This window comes from Dipodomys merriami, unplaced genomic scaffold (assembly GCF_024711535.1).
Source record: "Dipodomys merriami isolate MVZ:Mamm:240054 unplaced genomic scaffold, mDipMer1.0.p SCAF_27, whole genome shotgun sequence".
Classification (NCBI taxonomy): domain Eukaryota; kingdom Metazoa; phylum Chordata; class Mammalia; order Rodentia; family Heteromyidae; genus Dipodomys; species Dipodomys merriami.
In genome coordinates this window covers 16,517,253-16,538,541 of record NW_027204159.1, presented here as the reverse complement: position 1 = coordinate 16,538,541, position 21,289 = coordinate 16,517,253, and the positions used below count along the sequence as shown (strand labels likewise).

The following is a 21,289-nucleotide window of genomic DNA, read 5'->3' as shown; positions in this document are numbered from 1 at the left end:
TTTAAGACAAAGGAAAAGAAATACAATTTAGTATGTCGATTTTTATGCTTCTAATTAGATGAATCTATATTAATTTCCATTCTTGTGTGTGTTATATGAAGATGGTATTAGTATGAGTAATAAAAAAAAATTAAGGGTAGCACATGCCTAGAATTCTAGCACAGAAGGCCTAGGCAGGAGAATTGTGAGCTCTGGAACATCCTAGGTTGCCTTAGTAAGAACCCTGTCTAAAAAAAAAAGAAAGAAAGAAAGCAAACAAAAAAACAAAAGCAAGGCCACCAGAGGCTCATGACTGTAATCCTAGCTACTCAGGAGACTGAGATCTGAGAATCACAGTTCAAAGCCAGCTCAGATAGGAAATACCATGGGTCTCTTATCTCCAGTTAACCACAAAAAAAAAAAAAAAAAAAGGAAGTGGAGCTGTTGCTGAAGTGCTAGAACACTAGCCTTGAACAGTGCCTGGGTCCTGAGTTTAATCCCTAAGACTAGCACCAAAAAAATAAAAAAGCATTACTGCTATGTATTGTCTTAACTGTGTGTATCATTTCTCCCATACTGCTAAGCCTTATCAGGACTACCTCCTGTCCCTAGAATGGACATCAGAAATTCAGTTCTTGGGCTGGGAAGGTGGCTCAGTGGTAGAGCACTTGCCTTGCATGCTCGAGGCCCTGGGTTCGATTCCTCAGCACCACATAAGCTAAAAGAAAAAAGCCGGAAGTGGTGTTGTGGTAGAGTGCTAGCCTTGAGCTGAAGAGCTGAGGGACAGCGCCCAGGCCCAGAGTTCAGGCCCCACGACCGGACCCAAAAAAAAAAAAAAAAAAGACAGTTCTTTTTATAACTGAATGTACTAATTTATAACAAAGTATCTTCTACTGTACCTAGATTTTGTTGAGGAATGAGAACAGATGGGTGTTGTAAGGCCATTTAAATTTTCTGAACTTTTGAGCCCTCACTTCTATTTACCCATTCATTCACAGCTTTTCTTATAATTTGTAGCATAACCATTTGATAATTTATGTGGAAATTTATATTAAAATTTTGAACACTTTAGTTTGTGAGGTAAAACTAACCTTACTCCTTTTGGAAAGACAAGGAAATATCACTCCTGATTAGGAGAACAATTGCTCTAAGTACTAAAAATGTAATAGTATTTTAGTACCAGTACCAAGACTTGAACTCAGAGCTACACACTAGCATTTTTGCTCACAACTGGCACTTTCCCACTTGACCTCCATCTCCCGTACAGCTTTTTTTGCTGGTTAATTGGGAATGGAGTCTCTCAGACTTTTCTGCCTTGAACTACTCTGCCTTCATGAATAACTAGTGTTGCAGGTAGGAGCAGTCCCCACCCCCACCCCCACGACAGCAGTATGTTCCTGGGAAAAATGATCTCAGTTTATCAGATGTTATTAACTCATAGTATCTATATACTTTGGTGGAAATAGGACTGCATTCTTTAAAAGAAGCACAAATCTTGGAAGTCTATGAAAAAGTAGTTTGACCCACCAAATAAATATGCCTCTGTTTGTGCATATGCAAACCTTGTTTAATACTGATTGTCCTCATTTGGTTCTGCCTTTTTACATCTTCACTGTGTTTTGTACCCTTGGTATCACATATTTAAAGTAAACACACTTCTTTTACATGCTTATGTTAGTTTTTCAGCTATAGCTACTAAAGAAGTTTGATAGATATCTGGAGGTTAATAACATCTTTAAGTAGTTAAAAAACTTGTTTTTTTTCCAAGTGGTTTTCCTCAGTTGTTTGCCGAATGTAAGAATGCCTTTCTTGAAATGATTTCCTGATTTATATTCAGGTTTTATAAGGGAAGATTCTTATTTTTAGGAATTTCTAAATTGACTAATTCATTTTTAGGTTTGGTTTTACATTGAATATTAACATGCATAGGAAGATAGTATTTATATTTTCTGGTTTTTTTCTTTATTTTTAATTTTGGTTGGTTGTGGGGCTTGAACTCTGGGACTGGGCCCTTTCCATGAGCTCTCCAGCTCAAGGTGAGCATGCTCTACCACTTGAGCCACAGCACCACTTCCAGTTTTCTGGTGGTTAATTGAAGATAAGAGTCTCATGGATTTCATGCCTGGGCTGGCTTTGAACCACGATCCTTAGATCTTAGCCTCCTGAGTAGCTAGGTTACAGGCATGAGCCACCAGCACCCAGCTTTTTTGTTTCTTTTTAAATGTTATATCCAACTTAGAAGTGAAAGAACTGTAGTGATAGTTTCTTTAAACCAATCTTTAATGGTGAGAAAAATGCCTGGTTATTGAGATACAAGTGGAGCTATAGATTTGAAAGAAACTCACATGTAATCTTGTCAAAGCTGTTCCCTTTTAAAATACTAATGGGAGCAATCCCATAAAATATCCCTACAGGAAATTTAAAGCTTTAGGCTGAATATCCTTTTGCAATTTTTTTGTTTTCAATATAATTGCAGAATTCTTAATCATAATTTTTTTTTGCTTAACAAGTGGTTTTTGCTCATTTATATATTGCACTGGTTTACACATTGAGAAATTTACAGTGTGAGTTTTCTGTTAGTACTTCATAGAACTAATTGTCCATTATTCCTAAAATAACTTGATTGCTTAGAAAGAGAGTTTGAGTTTGAACTTTCCTTATCTAATACATTCTACCAAGAATTTCTATTCTTAGAGTAGACCAAATAAAAATACTTTATTTTTGGCCTGGTTCTAAGTCCATTTTTACCATATAGAAGTAGTTCATATTGCCTGACTGAATTAGGTATTATTTATCCTCATCCTCCTTAAGAGAGATCAGAACTTACAAACCTAAATCCATAACTTGGCTTATTTTTTTTTAAATCATTACATGATGTGTTAGGTAAAATCATAGTATTATAAGTTGTGACAGAAGATTCCCAATAGCCTAATGAAGAGAAGAATCATTAAACTTAGACATAGCTAGCAAAGAAACAGTAGTCTAAGGCCATATTCATATAATCAGGCCAACTAAACCTGTTCAGCTTGATCCTCATTACAAATAAAACTTTAATACAACATGTAATAAGGTTGGGTTTTTTTTATTTGTTTGTTTTTAGTTGAAAATAAAGGGGTTACTAAGAAAAATTTAGCTAGGTTACAAGGATTCTCTTCCCTTGGTACAATGTAGATAAAACTACTATTTTGTTATAAAGTGCAAATTTTGTTTTAACTTGCTTATTTAAACTGCTAGTTTATAAGCTACCTTAATTGAAATGCTCCTTGCTTTTTTTTTAGATTTTTCCAGAAGTTCAGCTGAATCACATCAGTACAAAATAATAAAATGTAATGCCAAATGCTTCATTAAGTTATTTTTTTTAAGCCCTGATTTTATTGGCGATATCAGACTTTTAGGTTTCTGTTAATTTAAATGATAGGATTTTGTTATGCTAAAGAGCCCTTGGTAGGAAGGATAATTCAATATAGCTTTTGTGTAGATTCTGAAACACCATTCTTGTTTACCAGTAGTGACAAAGTGTCAGATTTCATTATGTCAGACAGTGTTCTTGACAACTTTGTTGTTGTCAGGCATATGCACATTTCTCCACTTAAAAACATAGGCTCGGAGTGTATAATGGTAGGCCTATGAAATGCAAATAACAAAGATAAAACAGCAAGATTTTAACTGTATGTTTTACTTGCTTACTGATGAGTTGTAAAAACTATTGTGTTGAATCTATTGATTATCTTGTTCTACTTATGATACGTTATTTTGATATAGTTGAATACATAGGATACATGCCATTTAATAAATAAGAAAAAGATTTATTGCACACGCTAGAAACCTAATGGCTCTTTATTTCTCTTTTAAAGTTATTCCTTATTGATTTTGGTTTGGCCAAAAAGTACAGAGACAACAGGACAAGGCAACACATACCATACAGAGAAGATAAAAACCTCACTGGCACTGCTCGATATGCTAGTATCAACGCACATCTTGGTATTGAGCAGAGGTGAGTTTGAAAACATTTATTAGTTTTTTGCAATGCCTAAGAATGTCTCTTCTTTTGGCTGAGGATTTGAAGGATGCCTATTAATTGTTTTACTGCTTAGAAGCCAGTTAAATGAGGTCCTTTGTTTTCTCGTTGAAGGTTGTCTCTTTGAAATAGTGTGTCATGAAAAGTTAGAAAAAGAGTAAATGCTGTGGTGACAATTTTTCATTAGCCTCACTTCCTGTTACTTTTCCAGGTCTTTTTTGTTTTAAAGGGATAATAGTACATTTTGTTTTTCTTTTTGGCAGTTGTAGGGTTTGAATTCAGGGCCTGGGCTCTGTCCCTGAGCTCTTTTGCTCAAGGCTAGTACTCTGACACTTTAAGCCATATAGCTCCTTTTCTGTCTTGGATTTTGGGGGGGGGGGGGGTTGGTTTTTTTTTTTGTTGTTTTTTTTTGTTTGTTTGTTTTGTTTTGCGGTTGTAGGGCTTGAACTCTGGGCCTGGGTGCTATCCTTGAGCTCTTCAGCTCAAGGTGAGCATTCTACCACTTGAGCCACAGCGCCACTTCCGGTTTTCTGGTGGTTAATTGGAGATAAGAGTCTCATGGACTTTCCTGCCCAGACTGGCTTTGAACCAGATCTCAGTTTCCTGAGTAGCTAGGATTACAGGCGTGAGCCACCAATACCCAGCTTTAAAAGTACATTCTTGCATAAGACATCAAATAAGTCTCTTATCTTCATATGAGAACCTTTTTTTTCCTGTGTATAATATTGACTTTTGTTTCCAAAAGTGAGTTCTTAAAAGGACATTCTCTCTTCTAGTCGCCGAGATGATATGGAATCATTAGGATATGTCTTGATGTATTTTAATAGAACCAGTCTGCCATGGCAAGGACTAAAGGTAAATCAGACTCAGATTACTAGGATTTTGTTTTAGTTTAGTTTATTATGTATTTGGGGTGGGGGTTGGGGGGGGGATGAACTCAGGCAGGTGCTGTCCTGAAGCTTCATTTGCTCAAGGCTAGCACTCTACCACTTGAGCTGCAGCTCTGTTTTGATTTTTTTTTTTTTTTTTTAGTAGTTGATTAGAAATGATCATCTCATGGACTTTCCTGCCAGGGCTGACTTAAGTCATGATCCTTAGATCTCAGCTTCCTAAGGAACTAGGATTACAGGTGTGAGACACCAGTGCCCTGGGCCTTCTGGTTTTTTAATTTTTGTGATTAATTAGAGATGAGTCAATTTGTGGAAAATGTGTTCATTGAGTGGTACTAATTTGTACAATTGTTGGAACATTTTGTTTTTTACTAACAAGAACTTTTGCTGTTTTAGTATTTGTTAATAAATCTTTATGATACAGAATTTAGTAGCTGTTTTTAAAAGCCTATTAGTCCTTTAAAGGAAAAAGCAATTATTGAATGGCTGTACTGAAATAATCAGTGTTCAGTTCTTGTGCAGATAAGTGTTATTCAATATGAATTTGTCCTTTTTTAACTCATCTTGAGTCACTAGTAGGGTATTATTTGTATATACAGTTAAATTTTAAGGTTTTTCTCCATAGCACTTATGGGATCTTTATGTTTAATTATTTTCTTCAGGCTGCAACAAAGAAACAAAAATATGAAAAGATTAGTGAAAAGAAGATGTCTACTCCTGTTGAAGTTTTATGTAAGGTAAATATGCTTAAGGAGTAATACTTTTTTAAGTTTTATGTTTTGATTATTTTTGTCTTTGGTTTGTTTTGTAATCTGTTTAAAAAATTAACAGCAGATAAACTTTTTGAAAGAAATTTATTCATCTATAGGAAAAAAAAAATATTCTTGACTGTAAATATGGTTGAAATGGTACAACACTTGCAAATGCAAGTCCAAATCATATATTGGGGAGGGGAGATTGGGAGAAGAGAGAGAGGAATCCAAGTTGGGCATAGTAGTACAGTTTTCTCTGGAGCCTGAAATAGGAATATTCTCAGAAAGCAGAGGAGGGGAGAAAGGATGGAAGGGTACATATAAAAGAAGAGTATAGAGTGGTCCCAAATAGCAGTTTTCCAATAACAGAAAAATACAGAAGTCAGTTTGAGTCAGGCTCATTTATCAGAAATCACAAGGTTCATTGAAAGGCAAGTAGCTTTAGAATGGAGAAGTATTTGGATCCTAATAAATACTTATTATCTATCTCCTCCTTTGAAAGAGTTAAATGCTAGGTTTGGTACAGCATGCCTATTTCACAAGATTTGAGCTCAGGGACAGCTAGGCTTGTAAAAGGAAACCTTGTCTTAGAAAGAGAGACAAGGAGCCAGGTGCCCATGGCTCACTCCTGTAATCCTAGCTACTCAGGAGATTGAGATCTGAGGATCCATGGTTCAAAGCCAGTTCAGGCAGGAAAAGTCGTGAGACTCTTCTCTCAGTTAACCACCAGAAAACTGGAAGTGGCTCTGTGGCTCAAGTGGTAGAACACTAACCTTGGTGAAGAGCTCAGACACAGAGTTTAAGAGGGAGAGAGGGGCAGGTGGGCCGGTCACTAGTAGCTAATACCTTTATCCTAGCTACTTGAGACTGAGATCTAAGGATCCTGTTTTGAAGCCATCCCAGGCAGGAAAGCCTATGAAACTCCTATTTCTAATATCTGGCTCAAAAAGCCAGAAGTAGAGCTGTGGTTCAAGTGGTAGAGTGCTAGCCTTGAGCACAAAAGCGCAGGGACAAGGCTCAGTCCCTAAGTTCAAGCCTTAGGGCCTGCACAGGTTAAAAAAGACAGGGGAAGAAGGAAAAATGTACATGTGGGTCTTTGAGTTAAGCCAGTCTAGTCCCACTGACTTTCCTGCCGGAGCTGGCTTTCAACCATGATCCTCTGTTCTCAGCCTCCTGAGTAGCTAGGAGTACAGGTGTGAGCCACCAGCACCTGGCCTGTGAGTGAGACTTAACCTCCAGTAAACCACCAGAAAACAAGAAGAGCTGTGGCTCAGCATGGTAGAGCACTATCCTTGAGTAAAAAAACCTTAGGGACAGCGCCCAGGCCCTGAGTTCAAGCCTCAAGATGGGCAACAAAAAAACAACCCACCTTCAGAGTGTAGCAGAACTATGTCCCATTCTTTGTCCTCATGTGACAAAGTTTGATTACAGCTCTCCATCTTGCCTTTGCCTTCAAATGATTAGAGTACTATACAGTAAACTAAAAACTGGTCTATCTGAATTATGCCGGCAACACATTGCTATAAGAAAAGGTTAGGTCTGTCTTCTATGAAGGTGTTGCATATAATGAGGTGAGTAGGATGATGAAATTTTAATTAAATCACACAATTATTTTGTTACCTTTATGCTAAGTATTAAAACACCCTACTGAGTTCTATTTTATTTGCTTGTCACTACTTTTATTTTCCTGTCTCGGAAGTGGCGCTGTAGCTCAAGTGGTAGAGCGCTCGCCTTGAGCTGAAGAGCTGAGGGACAGCGCCCAGGCCCAGAGTTCAAGCCCCACGACTGACAAAAAAAAAAAAAACAATAAAATTAAAAATTATTTTCCTGTCTCAAAAAAAGATTTCATTTGTTACTCTGTTTCAACACTGAACCTTTAGGGGTTTCCTGCAGAATTTGCCATGTACTTAAACTATTGTCGTGGACTGCGCTTCGAGGAAGCCCCGGATTACATGTACCTGAGGCAGCTATTTCGCATCCTTTTCAGGTCTGTCTTTATCAACTGTTTTTAATGACTAAATTCCAGTAAAGGAAATTGCTTGGATCTACTGAATTTATCTGTTTGAAAATTAAAGAATGTCTGGTATAAATAAAAATCCTAAATAAGTTATTTGATATTGTTATTATCCAGGAGTACAAATTTGCTTGAGATGGCTTTGGTTTGAGCTACATAGATAGATCTTTTTTGGGGTTGGGAAGGTGGCTCAGTGGTAGAGTGCTTGCCTCGCATGCATGAGGCCCTGGGTTCAATTCCTCAGCACCACATAAAACAGAAAAAGCCGGAAGTGGTGCTGTGGCTCTAGTGGTAGAGTGCTAGCCTTGAGCTAAAGAGCTCAGGGACTCCGCCCAGGTCCAGAGTTAAGGCCCCAGGACCGACAAAAAAAAAGAAGAAAAAGAAAAACCTTTTTTCAAAATAGTTGTGATTCAGTTTAGATGATAGAACTTTCTAGTCCTGGTACAAAACCCTGTTTAGTACCAACTGTTAGGTTGTATGTGGTAGAAAGAATTAAAATAATCCTTTAGTACCAGAAAATGTGTCCCAGAGGACTACCAGCACCAGCATCTCTTTCTTGATTTCTAGTTTCATAATTAAAACTTCCAGTTTCTTACCTACTCTTGCTTGTAGGAAATATTTGTTAGAATATTCTCCTGATATTTGACAGCTTGACTTCCGGTTCTAGTTCTTGTTGTCTTTTCATTCCTGGCCCTTTCAGGGAAATTGCAAAGTGGCCTATATTTGGAAATAGAAACATGTTTTTGCCTGGGAGAGGGTGAAAGGGGCACGTGGATGGAAGGAGAAAGGGTGAACAAATGCCATCATTCTATTTGACATACATTATGCAACAAGTGAACTTTAGGGTAGGGATAGGTTGGGAAAAATGAGGGAGAACAATGGGAAGGGGTAACATTGACCAAGAAACATTGTACTCAGGCCCTGACTTGTCACCTCTTTGTACAACTGCCGAATAATAAAATAAATCAAAGTGACCTGTATTTGAAAAGACCAGAGTGGTAACATCAGTTTTCCTTGATCATAACATGTAAAAATTGGAATTAATTCACTTGAGCGGTTTAAAAAGAAAAGGTTATCTATAGGGTGAGAATTTTTATAAGCTACCAGACTTGAAAAAAGGTGGTCATGTTCTAAAGGAATGCCCTCAGTGGAGTGGAGACAGCACCACCTACCTATACCTAGGAAATGCCAGACTCTTGAGTTCAAACTGCATTTCCCTACCCCACCCCCAGAAAAAAATGAGAAGGAATGCATTCATTCACTAGCTTTAAAAGTATGTCATGTTTTTAGTTAGACACAGGTTTGAAGGATTGCATTTTTTTTTTTTTATTTTCCAGGACCCTGAACCACCAATACGACTACACATTTGATTGGACAATGTTAAAGCAGAAAGCCGCACAGCAGGCAGCCTCTTCCAGTGGGCAGGGTCAGCAGGCCCAAACCCCCACAGGCAAGCAAACTGACAAAACCAAGAGTAACATGAAAGGTTAGTAGCCAAGAACCAAGTGACGTTACAGGGAAAAAATTAAATACAAATTGGGTAATTCATTCATTTTTTTAACAGTGTTAGATCAAGGAGGTGGTTTTAAAATACTTTTTAAAAATTGGCTGTATGGTTTAAAAAAAAAAAAGACGTCCTTGGAAAATTTGACTACTAACTTTAAACCCAAATGTCCTTGTTCATATATATATGTATATATATTTGTATATACATATATGTGTGTATATTATTATATCATTTCTCTTGGGATTTTGGGTCATTTTAACAACTGCATCTTTTTTACTCATTCATTAACCCTTTCCAAAATAAATATTTGGTGTTGGGAATATGGTATTATCAATCAATCCAAAATCCTAGACCTAACACTTGTTGATTTTTAATTAATTTAGTTAAGCCATGGTATTCAGACTAACAATGTTGAGGGTTTTTCCTTTCTGTTGGTTTTTTTTTTTTTTGCATGTTAATGCTTTAGTATTTTAAATGAATAATTGTGAGTGTGATCTAATTTCAAGAGGTGAGTCTGGCATTGTCCCCAAATGTTTGTATCTTCTCCATTGCAGGGAATCTCATTCATAGACGATCATTATAACTGCAAAAATCAGCCTATTGTTTTTGATCCTAAAGTTAATCTTTTACTTCTTAGTTTAACTACAAAAAAAAGTTGATTTCGAAATGATTTCTTTGAATTTCAGCTTTATTTTGAAATACATTGCAAACACCAAGCTATACTGGTTCAATATGGGATTGATGTATGTAGTTAATCCTTGCAAATTGAAGATAACTGGGGCAAATGCCATAAAACTGCTAGTCTGTTTTCTTTCTTTCTCTGGCAATTGTAATATTTCTAAGGAGTAGAACTGTTAGGGAACAGTTCCATTCTCAACCACTGTTGCCATACAGTTCAACTCCCACTTTCACGTTTCTGCTTCTCTTTTCCCCTTTCTGGGGCTTTACCTCCTAATACCTGCCTGCTTTGTGCAAGTGGTGGGCAGGTAAGGTTTTGATTTTGTTTCTAATTATTTAATTTCTGAATGACTGCTTTAGTCTGAACTTGGTCTTCATAGATTAATTTTTGGTATATATTTTTAATGTATTACAATTTAAGAATAGAAGATCTCAGGATCTTTTCACAAAGTATAATTAACTGATGCTATCCTCATCCCAGCAGCTCATCTATTCGGAATGAAGTTGATAACTCTCTTCCACATTTCTGTGTTTAGGGAAGGTTCAGAGTTAATCTTTAATATAGGAGGAGGGGTTTCTTAGATGATTAGGCTTTAATCTTAGAGCAAACACTAATGCTTTCCAGTGTTCTGCCTCTGCATCTAAATTGGAATTTAATTTTCACTCTTGATTGTTTTAACCATTGTATAACTTAGTATAGTGCCAATAAGCTCATCATGAGGTGTAATGTTACTGAGAAAATGTTCCCACAATCTAGATAACACAAAATAGAGTCTCAAACCTCAAGACTTCTTGTTACAGTGGACACATACATAGTTCATTTGATTTTTTTCATAAAATGAAAATGACTTTTGCCTAAAGCTAGCTGGGATAATAGGATTGTCATGAGTTGCAGTTTCTAGAGCTAAAATTAGATTGAAATCTCATCTGTCTTAGAACATCTTACTTCAGGCATTCAGCAGCCTTCAGAAAGAATTATGAAGTTTCATTGTTGATTTACTATGTGTGTCTTAATAAACAAGCAGAATTTTTATCCTGCCTTATTTAGGTCTTAAAGATGAGAAGTTGGATCCACTGAGTTAGAATGTTCCCTTGAAAAAGAAAAATTGTAATTAAACATAAGTTTGATCCTTATTTTTGCATTGTACCTATTTTTTTTACAAAAGTAACTTGAAATGTTATAACATCTAATTACATATGACACAGGGCTGTTAAAAATTACTACATGAACATGGACTTGTATAGTTCTGAAAAATTAGATTTTTTTTTTCAGCACATAATTACCTGTCATTGCCTACTCTCAAAGATGGATGTCCAAGGCATGTGTGTGCTTGTAGTTCGATTTACTTAGGAGGCTGAGGCAGGTAGATCATTTGACCCTAGGAGTTGAAGGCCAGTCTGGGAAATCTGTGGGGACACCTACATATAAACCCTCATCTCAAAAAAAAAAAAGAAATAGATGAATTACTCTACATTTTTACTAAAGTATTGCTTGCTACTAAAATAAGCCACTCTACAGAATGCCAGCAGTAAAACTGTTTCTACTCTGGTATCTTGGAAACTTTTTTTGGTAATGTATCTAAGTTAGTGCTCAGCTATCCTAGTAAGCTGAGATAGAAGATCCTGAGTCCAGTATCTAAGAAAGGCTATATAAAAAAGCATATTTTCTTTGTATCTGCATTTGTGATAACACTATATTACATCTTCCTAGTTCTTTAATCTCTGTAATGTCCACTTAGCAAGTGTGAGGCCAAGAAATAAAATAATTTTTAAAATGTGTGTATATGTATATATATATATATATATATACATATACACACACACATGTATACTTTCTTCCTTCAAAAATTAAGGAATCTTAATGCACTCTATTCACAGATTGGCTTATTTGGCTAATATGAGCTTTGTTACATGATAGTAGATTTTTGTCCTGATTACTTTCAATTCATTCATTTAATGTTGATTGTGATATATACTAGCTTTTCAATACCCAAGTACTATGAAATTTTACTTACTTGTTTTTATCATGTTAATTATATATATAATTCATACTTAGCCACTGTTCTAGATCTATTCCCTTTTCTTTACATGCCAACTACTTTCAGCCACTTTTCAGGATTGAGGGCCGGCTCAACTGGTAAAGCACCAGTCTAGCAATCACAGACTCTGAGTTGAATTGGGGAGCAGGGGGGAGGTAGAGAAATCATTTTAGACATTTAGAATCCAGTTGTGGTCAAATGGTGGTGCTTATGCCTATAAACCCTAGCTACTTAGGAGGCTGAGATCTGAGGCTCACAGTTTGAAGCTAGCCTAACATTAAAAGTTCAGGCGACTTTAATAAAAAGTTCAATTAATAGGCAAAAAGCCAGAAGTAGAGGTGTGATTCAAGTGATAGAGCAAAACCTTCAGCAAAAAGGCCAAGCAAGAATGAAAAGCCCTGAGTTCAAGCCCCAGTGCATGCATGCAAATAAATCTAGTTAATGGTGGAACATAAAGAGATTGATGCTGGTGGACTGTGAGTTCAAGGCAACCTAGGTCTACATGAGACTGTCTCAATAAAAGAAAAGAATAAACTAATTTCTTTAGTTGTTGTCAAGGTCAGGGGAGAATTTCAGGAACACTAAAGCCAAAGACAAATCCTCACATAGTAATTCTACACTTTGCTACTGTCACCAACTTGCTCACCATCCCAGCCAGTATATTAACTACCCTGAGTGGATGTCAAAATTATTGGCATAAAAAAGATTAGAAATATTTTCTCATCTTGTCATATCTATGGTCTTCTTCTAATTACCTGCCAGTGTTTACTGGGCTTCACCTATCATTTACATCAAGCTTAATTTTTTCTGATCTCAATAATTGCTGCCGGGAACATACCTGATAGTCAGCAGCATACTCAGATCATAGGGGAACACTTTAACCTACTTGGGAGAGACTGGTCTGTTCGGAGAAGTACCAGGACACCACGTCTTGCTGAAATCTTGACTTTATGGCAGCTTTTAATTTAACTATGGACAGTAAAGCTGGAGAGAAAAATGATTCAACAGGAAATGAAGATTGAGAGTCCAAGAGTTGATTTGAGGTGATCTGGAGCCTGTGTTTTCAAACTTGCTGCATCTGTAAGAACTTTTCAGCTTGTCAAATTGTCTGGATGATACGACTTGACAGCTGTCAGAGAACCCAGAAGAATAACTGTTGCTGTGCCTCCCTGCTCTACAGACATAATACAGACCATCTACCAGTTGGAGAAGGATTCATTTGGAACAGGTATCTTATTTTGTTATTTTGTGTGTGTGTTTGCCAGGCCTGGGCTTGAACTCAGGGTCTGGACACCGTCCCTGAGCTTCTTTGGCTCAGCTTCTTTGAGCCACAGTGCCACTTCTCCAGCCCTTTCTCGGTTTATTGGAAATAGAAGTCTCAGACTTTGCTGCCCAGGCTACCTTCAAACTGCAATCCCTAGATTTTATCCTCCTGAGTAGCTAGATTACAGGAGTGAGCCACCAGCACCTGTCTTGGAATAGATGTTTTAAGAATAAACAACCTAAAAAAAAAAAAAAAAGAACCTCGGGGAAGGGAGGGAGGAAGGGGATGGTAGGGGGAAAACAATGGAGGGGGTAACAATAACAATGTTCAAGAGGAAGTGTACTCATTGCCTCACTCATGTAACTGTAACCCTCTGTATAGTATCTTTACAATAAAAAAATTAAAAAAAAAAAAAAAGAATAAACAACCTAGCTAGGCACCAGTAGCTCACACCTGTAATCCTTGCTACTCAGGAGACTGAGATCTGAGGATCTCGGTTCAAAGCCAGCCTGGGCAGGAAAGTCCATAAGACTTATAGTAGTTAACCACCAGAAAACCAAAAGTGGTGCTGTGGCTCAAGTGTTAGAGCGCTCGCCTTGAGCTGAAGAGCTAAGGGACAGTGCCCAGGCCCAGAATTCAAGACCCATGACCAACCAAAAAAAGAAGAAAAAAAAAAAGAATCAGCAACCTCCTAAATCTATTGGAGAATAAATTGTGAATAAGGCTGACAAAGTAATTCTCAAACTGTCTTTGGTACAGTTTAGGGATAATCAGTACCTTTTATACTTCAATTTATCAATTATTTGTAGTGATCTGTTTCTTATATCTTTCACAATATTTTTAGTTTCTTTTGGGAAGAAAGTTATTATAAAGTTTCTGGTTGGGTGTTTGGTTATTTTTGGTTTTTTTTCCTTTAACTTTATATATTCCCATTCTGGTTCAGGCTCCAAGCATAAGTTTTTGTAATCAAAAGCCTGGTTTAGAGACTCATACCTGTAATCCTACCTACTCCAGAGGTGGAGATCTTCCAAGCTACTCAAGTGATTGAGATTGGGAGAATCTCAGTTCAAGGACAGCCTATGCAAAAAGTTGGCCCCACATCAATTCAAAAAAATGGGCATGTGGTGGTGGTATGCACTTGTCATCCCGTCTACATGGGAAGGGTAAATAGGAAAATATAAATAAGAGGATTCTGTGCAGACTAGCAAAAAGAGATTTCTTTCTCAAAAACAACAGAAAGGGACGGAGGCATAAGTCAAGCAACAGCAATCTTAAAACCTTGAGTTCAAACTACAGAATTTTATATACTACAAGATAAATAAATTTAAATGATATATAATGGATATTCAAAATGAATTTCAAATGCTCACCCCAAATTTGTAAGCCATACTGCGATATAACTGTTCTTTTTTTTTTCCATTGGATACATTTGAAGTGAATTTTCAAATAAAATACACTGGGCTCCTCAAATCCTAATACTAAAAAATGAATCTTTTCTATTGAAAGATAGAGAACATTGTTGTTTGGGTTGGTTTTTGTTTTTTTATCTGTCATGGGTCTTGAACTCTGGGCCTGGGTATTGTCCCTGAGCTAACTCTCAATCACTTGCCACAGTGCCACTTCCAGTTTTCTGGAGATAAGAGTTTCAGGGACATTCCTGCCTGGCCTGGCTTTGAACTGTGTTCCTCAGATCACAGCCTCCTGAGTAGCTAGGATTACAGGCGTGAGCCACCAGCGCTGGGCTTGTTTTTTTTTTTTTTTTTAAGCACTTTTTCCTGGTTGAAAATTGGGAAAAAAATTTAAATGTAACTGTTAACTCCTAATAACACATTGATTCTCCAACTTCTCCCCCACTCTCTCTTTTTAGGAACAGTAGGATTTATGATATGACTGAAGTTGCATTCTTGAACTTTTTGAAGTCCCAAGATACCATTCTTTCTGCAAGATAGAAGTCAAAGACTAAAGCACACTGGGGAAAAGAATGCTTATTAATACTTGAAGATTGAATCTTGAATATTTGCTGAACATGTCAAGCCTTTTGCTTCTTCAATAACATTGTAGGACAGTGAAGTATTCTACCATTGACTCCCTGAAGAGCTAATCTGGATTTGGCTGCTGTTTCCTACCAGGAATATTGTTAATCTGGCCTTTAACAATCCCATAATTAATTATAATCACTAACTGACCCAACAACTCTGAACAGATACAAGTCTTATCCAGAACTTCCCTATAATTCAAGACAGGAAAGTTTTCTAATATTTTCTTGACAATGTAACTTATATTTCTTTTTTCAGTTTGTTAGTGCCTTAAAAAACCACTTGGTGTAATAGTCAATGTAGTCATGTTATTCACTGTAATGGTAAATGATAAAACACACAGGTTCAGTAGTTGTGAAAACATGTTTTTTATTTTTTATGTAAATATAATTGAGTATAACTTGAACCCAGTCTTGAGGGGATATGGGTTATTTCTGTTTAGTTCAGTGCTTCTTTCTTGTTTCTCTTTTATTATTGAGTAGTTGTATCAAAGGGTTATAATTCCCTGTCCATAACTTGCCTAGTTTCTTAACCTATAAAATTGGAGTCTACTCTCAAAATGGTTTCGATTTTTAAATTTAATGGACTTGACAACCTTTAAATACCTATTCTTATTAGGCACCATAGAAAGAGAAGAAAAGCATTTGAAGCTTTGTCCTCAAGGCTTAATACAATGCATTTGACTGAAGATGACTTTTCTGTCTCCAAAGAAAAAGTTCCTAGTTAACTAGTGAAAAAAATTACAAGAAATAGTATAAATAGTATTTATCATGTGACACTCAAAGAAGATGTTGTATCAAGTATTTGAGAAGAAAAAGAAGCCATGAATGATGAAAACATCTAAGGAACTTAGGAAAAAGCTGAAGTTGCAGTTAGATCTCTTGTATAAGTTTGGAATGGTTAGACAAAAGGGGCATTAATAGCAGAGTGGCTATAGGTGAGAGAAGTTTGCTTACAATATTAACAGTTCTTAAGAAAAATCATTTCTTTGCATTATACAACAACTCTTACTACTTTCAGGGTTCCTATATTCAAATATGCCTTTATGAAGAAGTTGTAGGGTATGCTTGTGAAATAAGAGGGACTTGTATACAATGGGGAAGGACATGAAGTAAATAAAACCAAGATACCACTTTTCATTTTTCTAACTAGTGATGAAATTTTAATCTTAATGCAGCAGTGGAAATAAAGAAGTTTCAAAAGTATTTCTGTACAGAAATATAGTGCAACAACTCAGGGTTGTGCTTTGAAAACATTACAGATTGCCATTGGTTCCTAATTTATATCAGAAATAATGTACATAAAAGTCCATGTTCATAGTAGTGACTCTAGTTAGTAGGTAAAGCATTTCCAAGTTTTAAAAATACCATCTAGCAAACAATTCTGTTTGAGTTCAACTTGTAATTATCTTAAGAATTCTATGTAGAGACTTTAATTCAGTGTAGGAAACTACTTATTCTTTCTAATGAGAATCAGAAAAAAATTTTATTTATAAACTCATGGTTTTCTAGCTCAGAATTTTAACATTCTTTTTTCTGTTTTGATTTTTTTGAATAGGTTTCTAAGCATGAATTGAGGAGCAAAAGAAGCAGAGCAGATGATCGGAGCAGCAATTGTTTCTCCCCAAATCTAGAAATTTTAGTTCATATGTACACTAGCCAGTGGTTATGGACAACCATTTACTTGGTGTAAAGAACTTAATTTCAGTATAAACTGGCTCCGGGCAGCATTGGTGATGCTATGTCCTGAGTTGTAGCCGCTGTAATTGTGAATATTAACTGAGATAGTGAAACATGGTGTCTGGTTTTCTATTGCATTTTTTCAAGTGGAAAAGTTAACTAAATGGTTGACACACACAAATTGGTGGAGAAATTGTGCATATGCCAATCTTTTGTTAAAACCTTTTATTTTGAACTATACTGCTTTGAGATCTCATTTCAGAAGAACGGCATGAACAGTCTTCAGCCACAGTTGTGATGGTTGTAAATGCTCACAATTGTGCGTTCTTAGGGTGTCCATCGCTGCGGTTTGCAAGTTGTTCACTTAAAACATTCTTTCAATGGTTGGCTTCTTGTTTGCAAGCCAGCTGACATGGTAGCAACCAAAGATTCCAGTGTTTGAGCATATGAAAGACTCTGCCTGCTTACCTGTGCTAGAAATAACAGCATCTAAAGTGAAGACTTAAGAAAACTTAGTGACTACTAGATTATCCTTAGGATTCTGCATTAACTCTATAATGTTCTTGGTATTAAAAAAACAAAAAGCATATTTGTCACAGAAATTTAGTTAACATCTTACAACTGAACATGTATGTATGTTGCTTAGATAAATGTAATCACTGTAAACATCTATATGATCGGGATTTTGTTTTTATTTTGAAATGGGAGCTTTTTTGTTTACAAGTTCATTAAAAACTAAAAACTGTTTCTGAGATTTTTTTAAGGAACAACAAAATGCCTTGCTGACTATGAAGTAAAAGTGTCCCCATATTTTGATAGATTAATTCAAGCCATTTGTTTCATGATATTCCTTTGCAAGCTGGTCAAGCTTTAGTGTGTAAATTCTCATTTTTTAATGTTTTTTTTTTCTTTTAGTCTAAAGGGAAAAGGCATTCTTTCACTCTCTTTTTTTAATGACTAGCAGGCACAGTACTTAGTACTGCAGCTGCTGGAAATTGGCATTGTAACTTCTGCTGCCACTGATGAGCAGCTGGACTGATTTTGAAAAAGAATTAAAAGCGTTAAAGGGTTTAACTACAGAATATTTTTCTTTGAAGTACTTGTGAAATGGCTGTAAGCAGTAGACTTATCCCCTGGACAGTGTCCTCTGTGTGAAGTTCAAGTGGTTGTTGACCCTATAGCCCCAACCCGCTTCTATAGGTCCCCCGTGTGTGCGTGTGTGCTTCCTCTCAGTCTTACTGTGTACTCTTTCTGATTGAAAAGAAAGGAAAACTTATTGACAATAACTCTTATCAAATAGTGTAACTTATTCATTTATAGCATGTCAGGATAAATTAAAAGAACATTTGTCTGAAAATGTTGCCAGGAGCCTATTGTGTAAATGTAGGTATTTTGTCAAATAACCTTGAAAACACTGTAAAATGATGTGTTTGGTCAGATGGTGTCGGTTCAATTTGTTTTGTTTGTTTTTTTTTCTAAATTTGAAATCCACTTTAGCAATAATTTCATGATTGCCACGTTCTGCCATTAAAGGATATGTTAGTACTATAATACTGAAGAAAACTGAGTTAAGTCTGAACTTCGGGGGTAGGCAGCTGCTTTGTTTCTTTTCTAACCATCCTGTCAGTTAAGGTATTTGTTGACAAATAAACCCTTTGATACTTTTAGCCAGAAGTCAGTCTCATAAAGCTATTTTTCAGTATAGTTTGTGTAAAATAAAACTTTCGCTTTGGTGGTAACTTTTCCTAGCTGAACTCCCTCTAGCAAGATATTTTCCAGTGCTTTTATTTACTATGCACTTAGACTATGCACTTTTTCTGAAATATTTTTGTAACACGTTTTTGTATTTTTGCCATTTGAAAAAGTTGTATGGTGTAGTTGGTTTGTAATTAAGTTGCAGATTTAAAACCGCTGTCAGCTTTGTAAATCCAGATGCAGGCTTCTTGTCCTGGTATATTGTCCTTCCATCTGCAGCTGAAGCTGGAAATCCCATTGATCCTCTAGCTACCATTCATTTTCTTCACAGTTCACAAAAGAAGAATGTGAAATTCAGTGAATGTTGTTAACAATCCTGTCGGGAGATGAATCTCACTTCACCAAAACTAAATTATGTTTTTCCACTAAAATGATACAAGTTGAAGACACATCACTCTGACATTGGAAGACCTCACTACTAAAGGCTCCACAGTGGCTTATTCGGCTGAACTCTAGGTTACCCTCTTTAATTTGTTTGCCCATTGGGGGGGAGTCACTTTTTTTTGTTTTTGGTGTTTTTGTTTTTGTTTTTTCTTTCCATTGTTGGGAGATGGCCATTCTATCTATTGTTGAATGTCTGTTTGGGGAAGGTATAACGAGAAAATAAAAAAGAATATATGAAGGGAGAGACTGGTTATCTCCTCCCAAATGCTTGTGCTTATAACTACTATAACCTACAAACAGATATTTGGAGTCATGCTTTTACAAGTTTCCCGTCTACATATTTTTTTACTAAGGGGTTTCACTACTGCTGACTGGGCCTTTCCATGTTAATAATATTAAATGTTTCAAGCAGAACATACTGTAATGCTGTAAACTTAATTCCATAACAGTAATAAGTGTAAGGATGTTAGGATCTAGTGAGCAAATTTTCCCTAAAATTTGTAGACATGCCAAGAACACTTAACTTTTTAGAGTGAGCAATGAAGAATTTCCTAAGGCCTGGCCTAGACATTTTTCGCCCAGCTGAAAATTAAGCAGTGCTCAATGTAGGTGAACTTGAGTTGTGGCTCCTTCCCAGCTAATCTGGAACACTTAGGCTTTTTTTGAGCCAAACTGGTATGTAATAATATTCTGGGTTCTTTGCCAGTTTTTAAACCGTCACGGACATCAGACCAAGATGTGAGAAGCCTCTGTGATGTAGCAAAGAAATGTGAACAAGCAGCTTGTTCAAGGTGTGCCATCCTCAGCCCAGAGTCCTGCAGATGCCACACGAGTGCTTGTTCTGCCACCAACTCCCACCCAGGAAGCATTACTCTACTAACATGTTTTCAGTGACTTCTGGGGAGTTTTGATTTAATATAGTTCTTAACTCTGGTGGGGGTTTTATTGGTTTTTCTGTGTTAGAGATTGAACCAGGCATTATGTATACTAACTAGGAATAGAATGTTTTAAACAATATTTGAGCCAGGTGCTGGTAACTCATGCCTGTAACTTAGATACTCAGAAGGCCAAGAACTGAGGATCATAGTTTAAAGCCAGCCCCAATGTTCCTGCTCAGCCATGCTTTCGAGTACTTACAAAGTTGCTAAGATGGCAGTGAATCAAATGTGAGATTAATCAAAGTAGTCTACATTTTATTTTAATCAAAACAGTATATTGAAGCACAGTGGCTTATTCCTGAAGTGACTTGTAGACTTTTTTTAGGATAGTGAAAAGTAGAATGTGAAAGCAGCCAGATAGGTGCTGGAAGCTCACACCTGTAAGCTTAGCTTGTTCAGGAGACTGATCTGAGGATCAGTGTTCAAAGCCAACATAGATGGCAAAGTCTCTGAAACATTTCTCCAATTAACCACCAAAAAGTTAGAAGTGGAGCTGTGGCTTGAATGGCTGAACTCTAACCTTGATGGAAAAAAAAAGAAAAAGCTAAGTGCTAGGCCCAGCATTCAAGCCCCAATACTGGTGCATACGTGAGCACACAATTAACATACACATACAAAAAGAGTTGTCCTAGAAACCACTAAAGGCAATGTGGTTTCAGGCCTAGGAGAAGGAAAGAAAATGAGCCTGGAATAGCATTTTGTGCCAGAAAGGTAATCTTTTTTAGGAAAATTGAATATGCATGTATTGAGCTTAGGCAGGGCAGAGCCCTACCAGGCAAATGAATGTACTGAAGTAAGCGGTGTTTTTGCTGGGGGATACCGTATTTTCAGGTTTTGTTAATACTGGAGTGTTAAGCAGGCGCTCGGCACTTCAGCCCCTCCATCAACAGTTTTGAGATAGGCTCTCACGTACGAGGTCAGCCTTCCTTTGCTGGAATTGGCTTGAGAGCACTGTTGAACTAACATCCTGGCATGTTTAAATTGTGAGGGCAATCAATTGTCTCCTTAGGCCCACACCCAAAATGTAAGGAGTGGTCTTAAAGGGTAGGTGTGTATGTGCATACACATATGGTACACATGCAATTAATGGAGCTTGAACTTAGACATTGACACTGCCCTTTTCACTAAAGGATAGCATTACCACATGAGCCACAGCTCCACTTCAGCTGTCTGGTGGGTAATTGGGAGGTAAGAGTCATGGATGTTGCTGCCTAGGCTGGCTTTAAACTGATCCTCATATCTCAGCCCCTTGAGTAACTAAAAGTACAGGAGTGGGCCTCCAGTGTCCAGTTTGACAAGGTAATTTGATGTGCATTTGATTAATAAATAGAAGTCCTAACGATTTTAACCTTTCTA

General features: G+C 36.7%; 1 protein-coding gene across 9 annotated transcripts in view; it reads left to right on the top strand.

Annotated features, from left to right (window-relative positions):
* The window catches only part of Csnk1a1 (casein kinase 1 alpha 1), a 49,130-nt gene extending 29,891 nt beyond the window's left edge, over positions 1-19,239 (top strand). For 2 of the 9 annotated variants that reach the window (XM_070036369.1, XM_070036373.1), the window contains 6 exons: positions 3,834-3,973; positions 4,774-4,852; positions 5,550-5,624; positions 7,520-7,626; positions 8,991-9,103; positions 16,735-19,239. In XM_070036369.1, the coding sequence (XP_069892470.1) occupies positions 3,834-3,973; positions 4,774-4,852; positions 5,550-5,624; positions 7,520-7,626; positions 8,991-9,103; positions 16,735-16,742 (522 nt within the window). In that variant the 3' untranslated portion in view covers positions 16,743-19,239. Of the gene's footprint in view, positions 1-3,833; positions 3,974-4,773; positions 4,853-5,549; positions 5,625-7,519; positions 7,627-8,990; positions 9,145-10,886; positions 11,014-16,734 lie in introns of those variants that run through there. The other 7 variants (XM_070036366.1, XM_070036371.1, XM_070036365.1 and 4 more) reach the window with 6 other exon arrangements.
* The last annotated feature ends 2,050 nt before the right edge of the window (positions 19,240-21,289 follow it).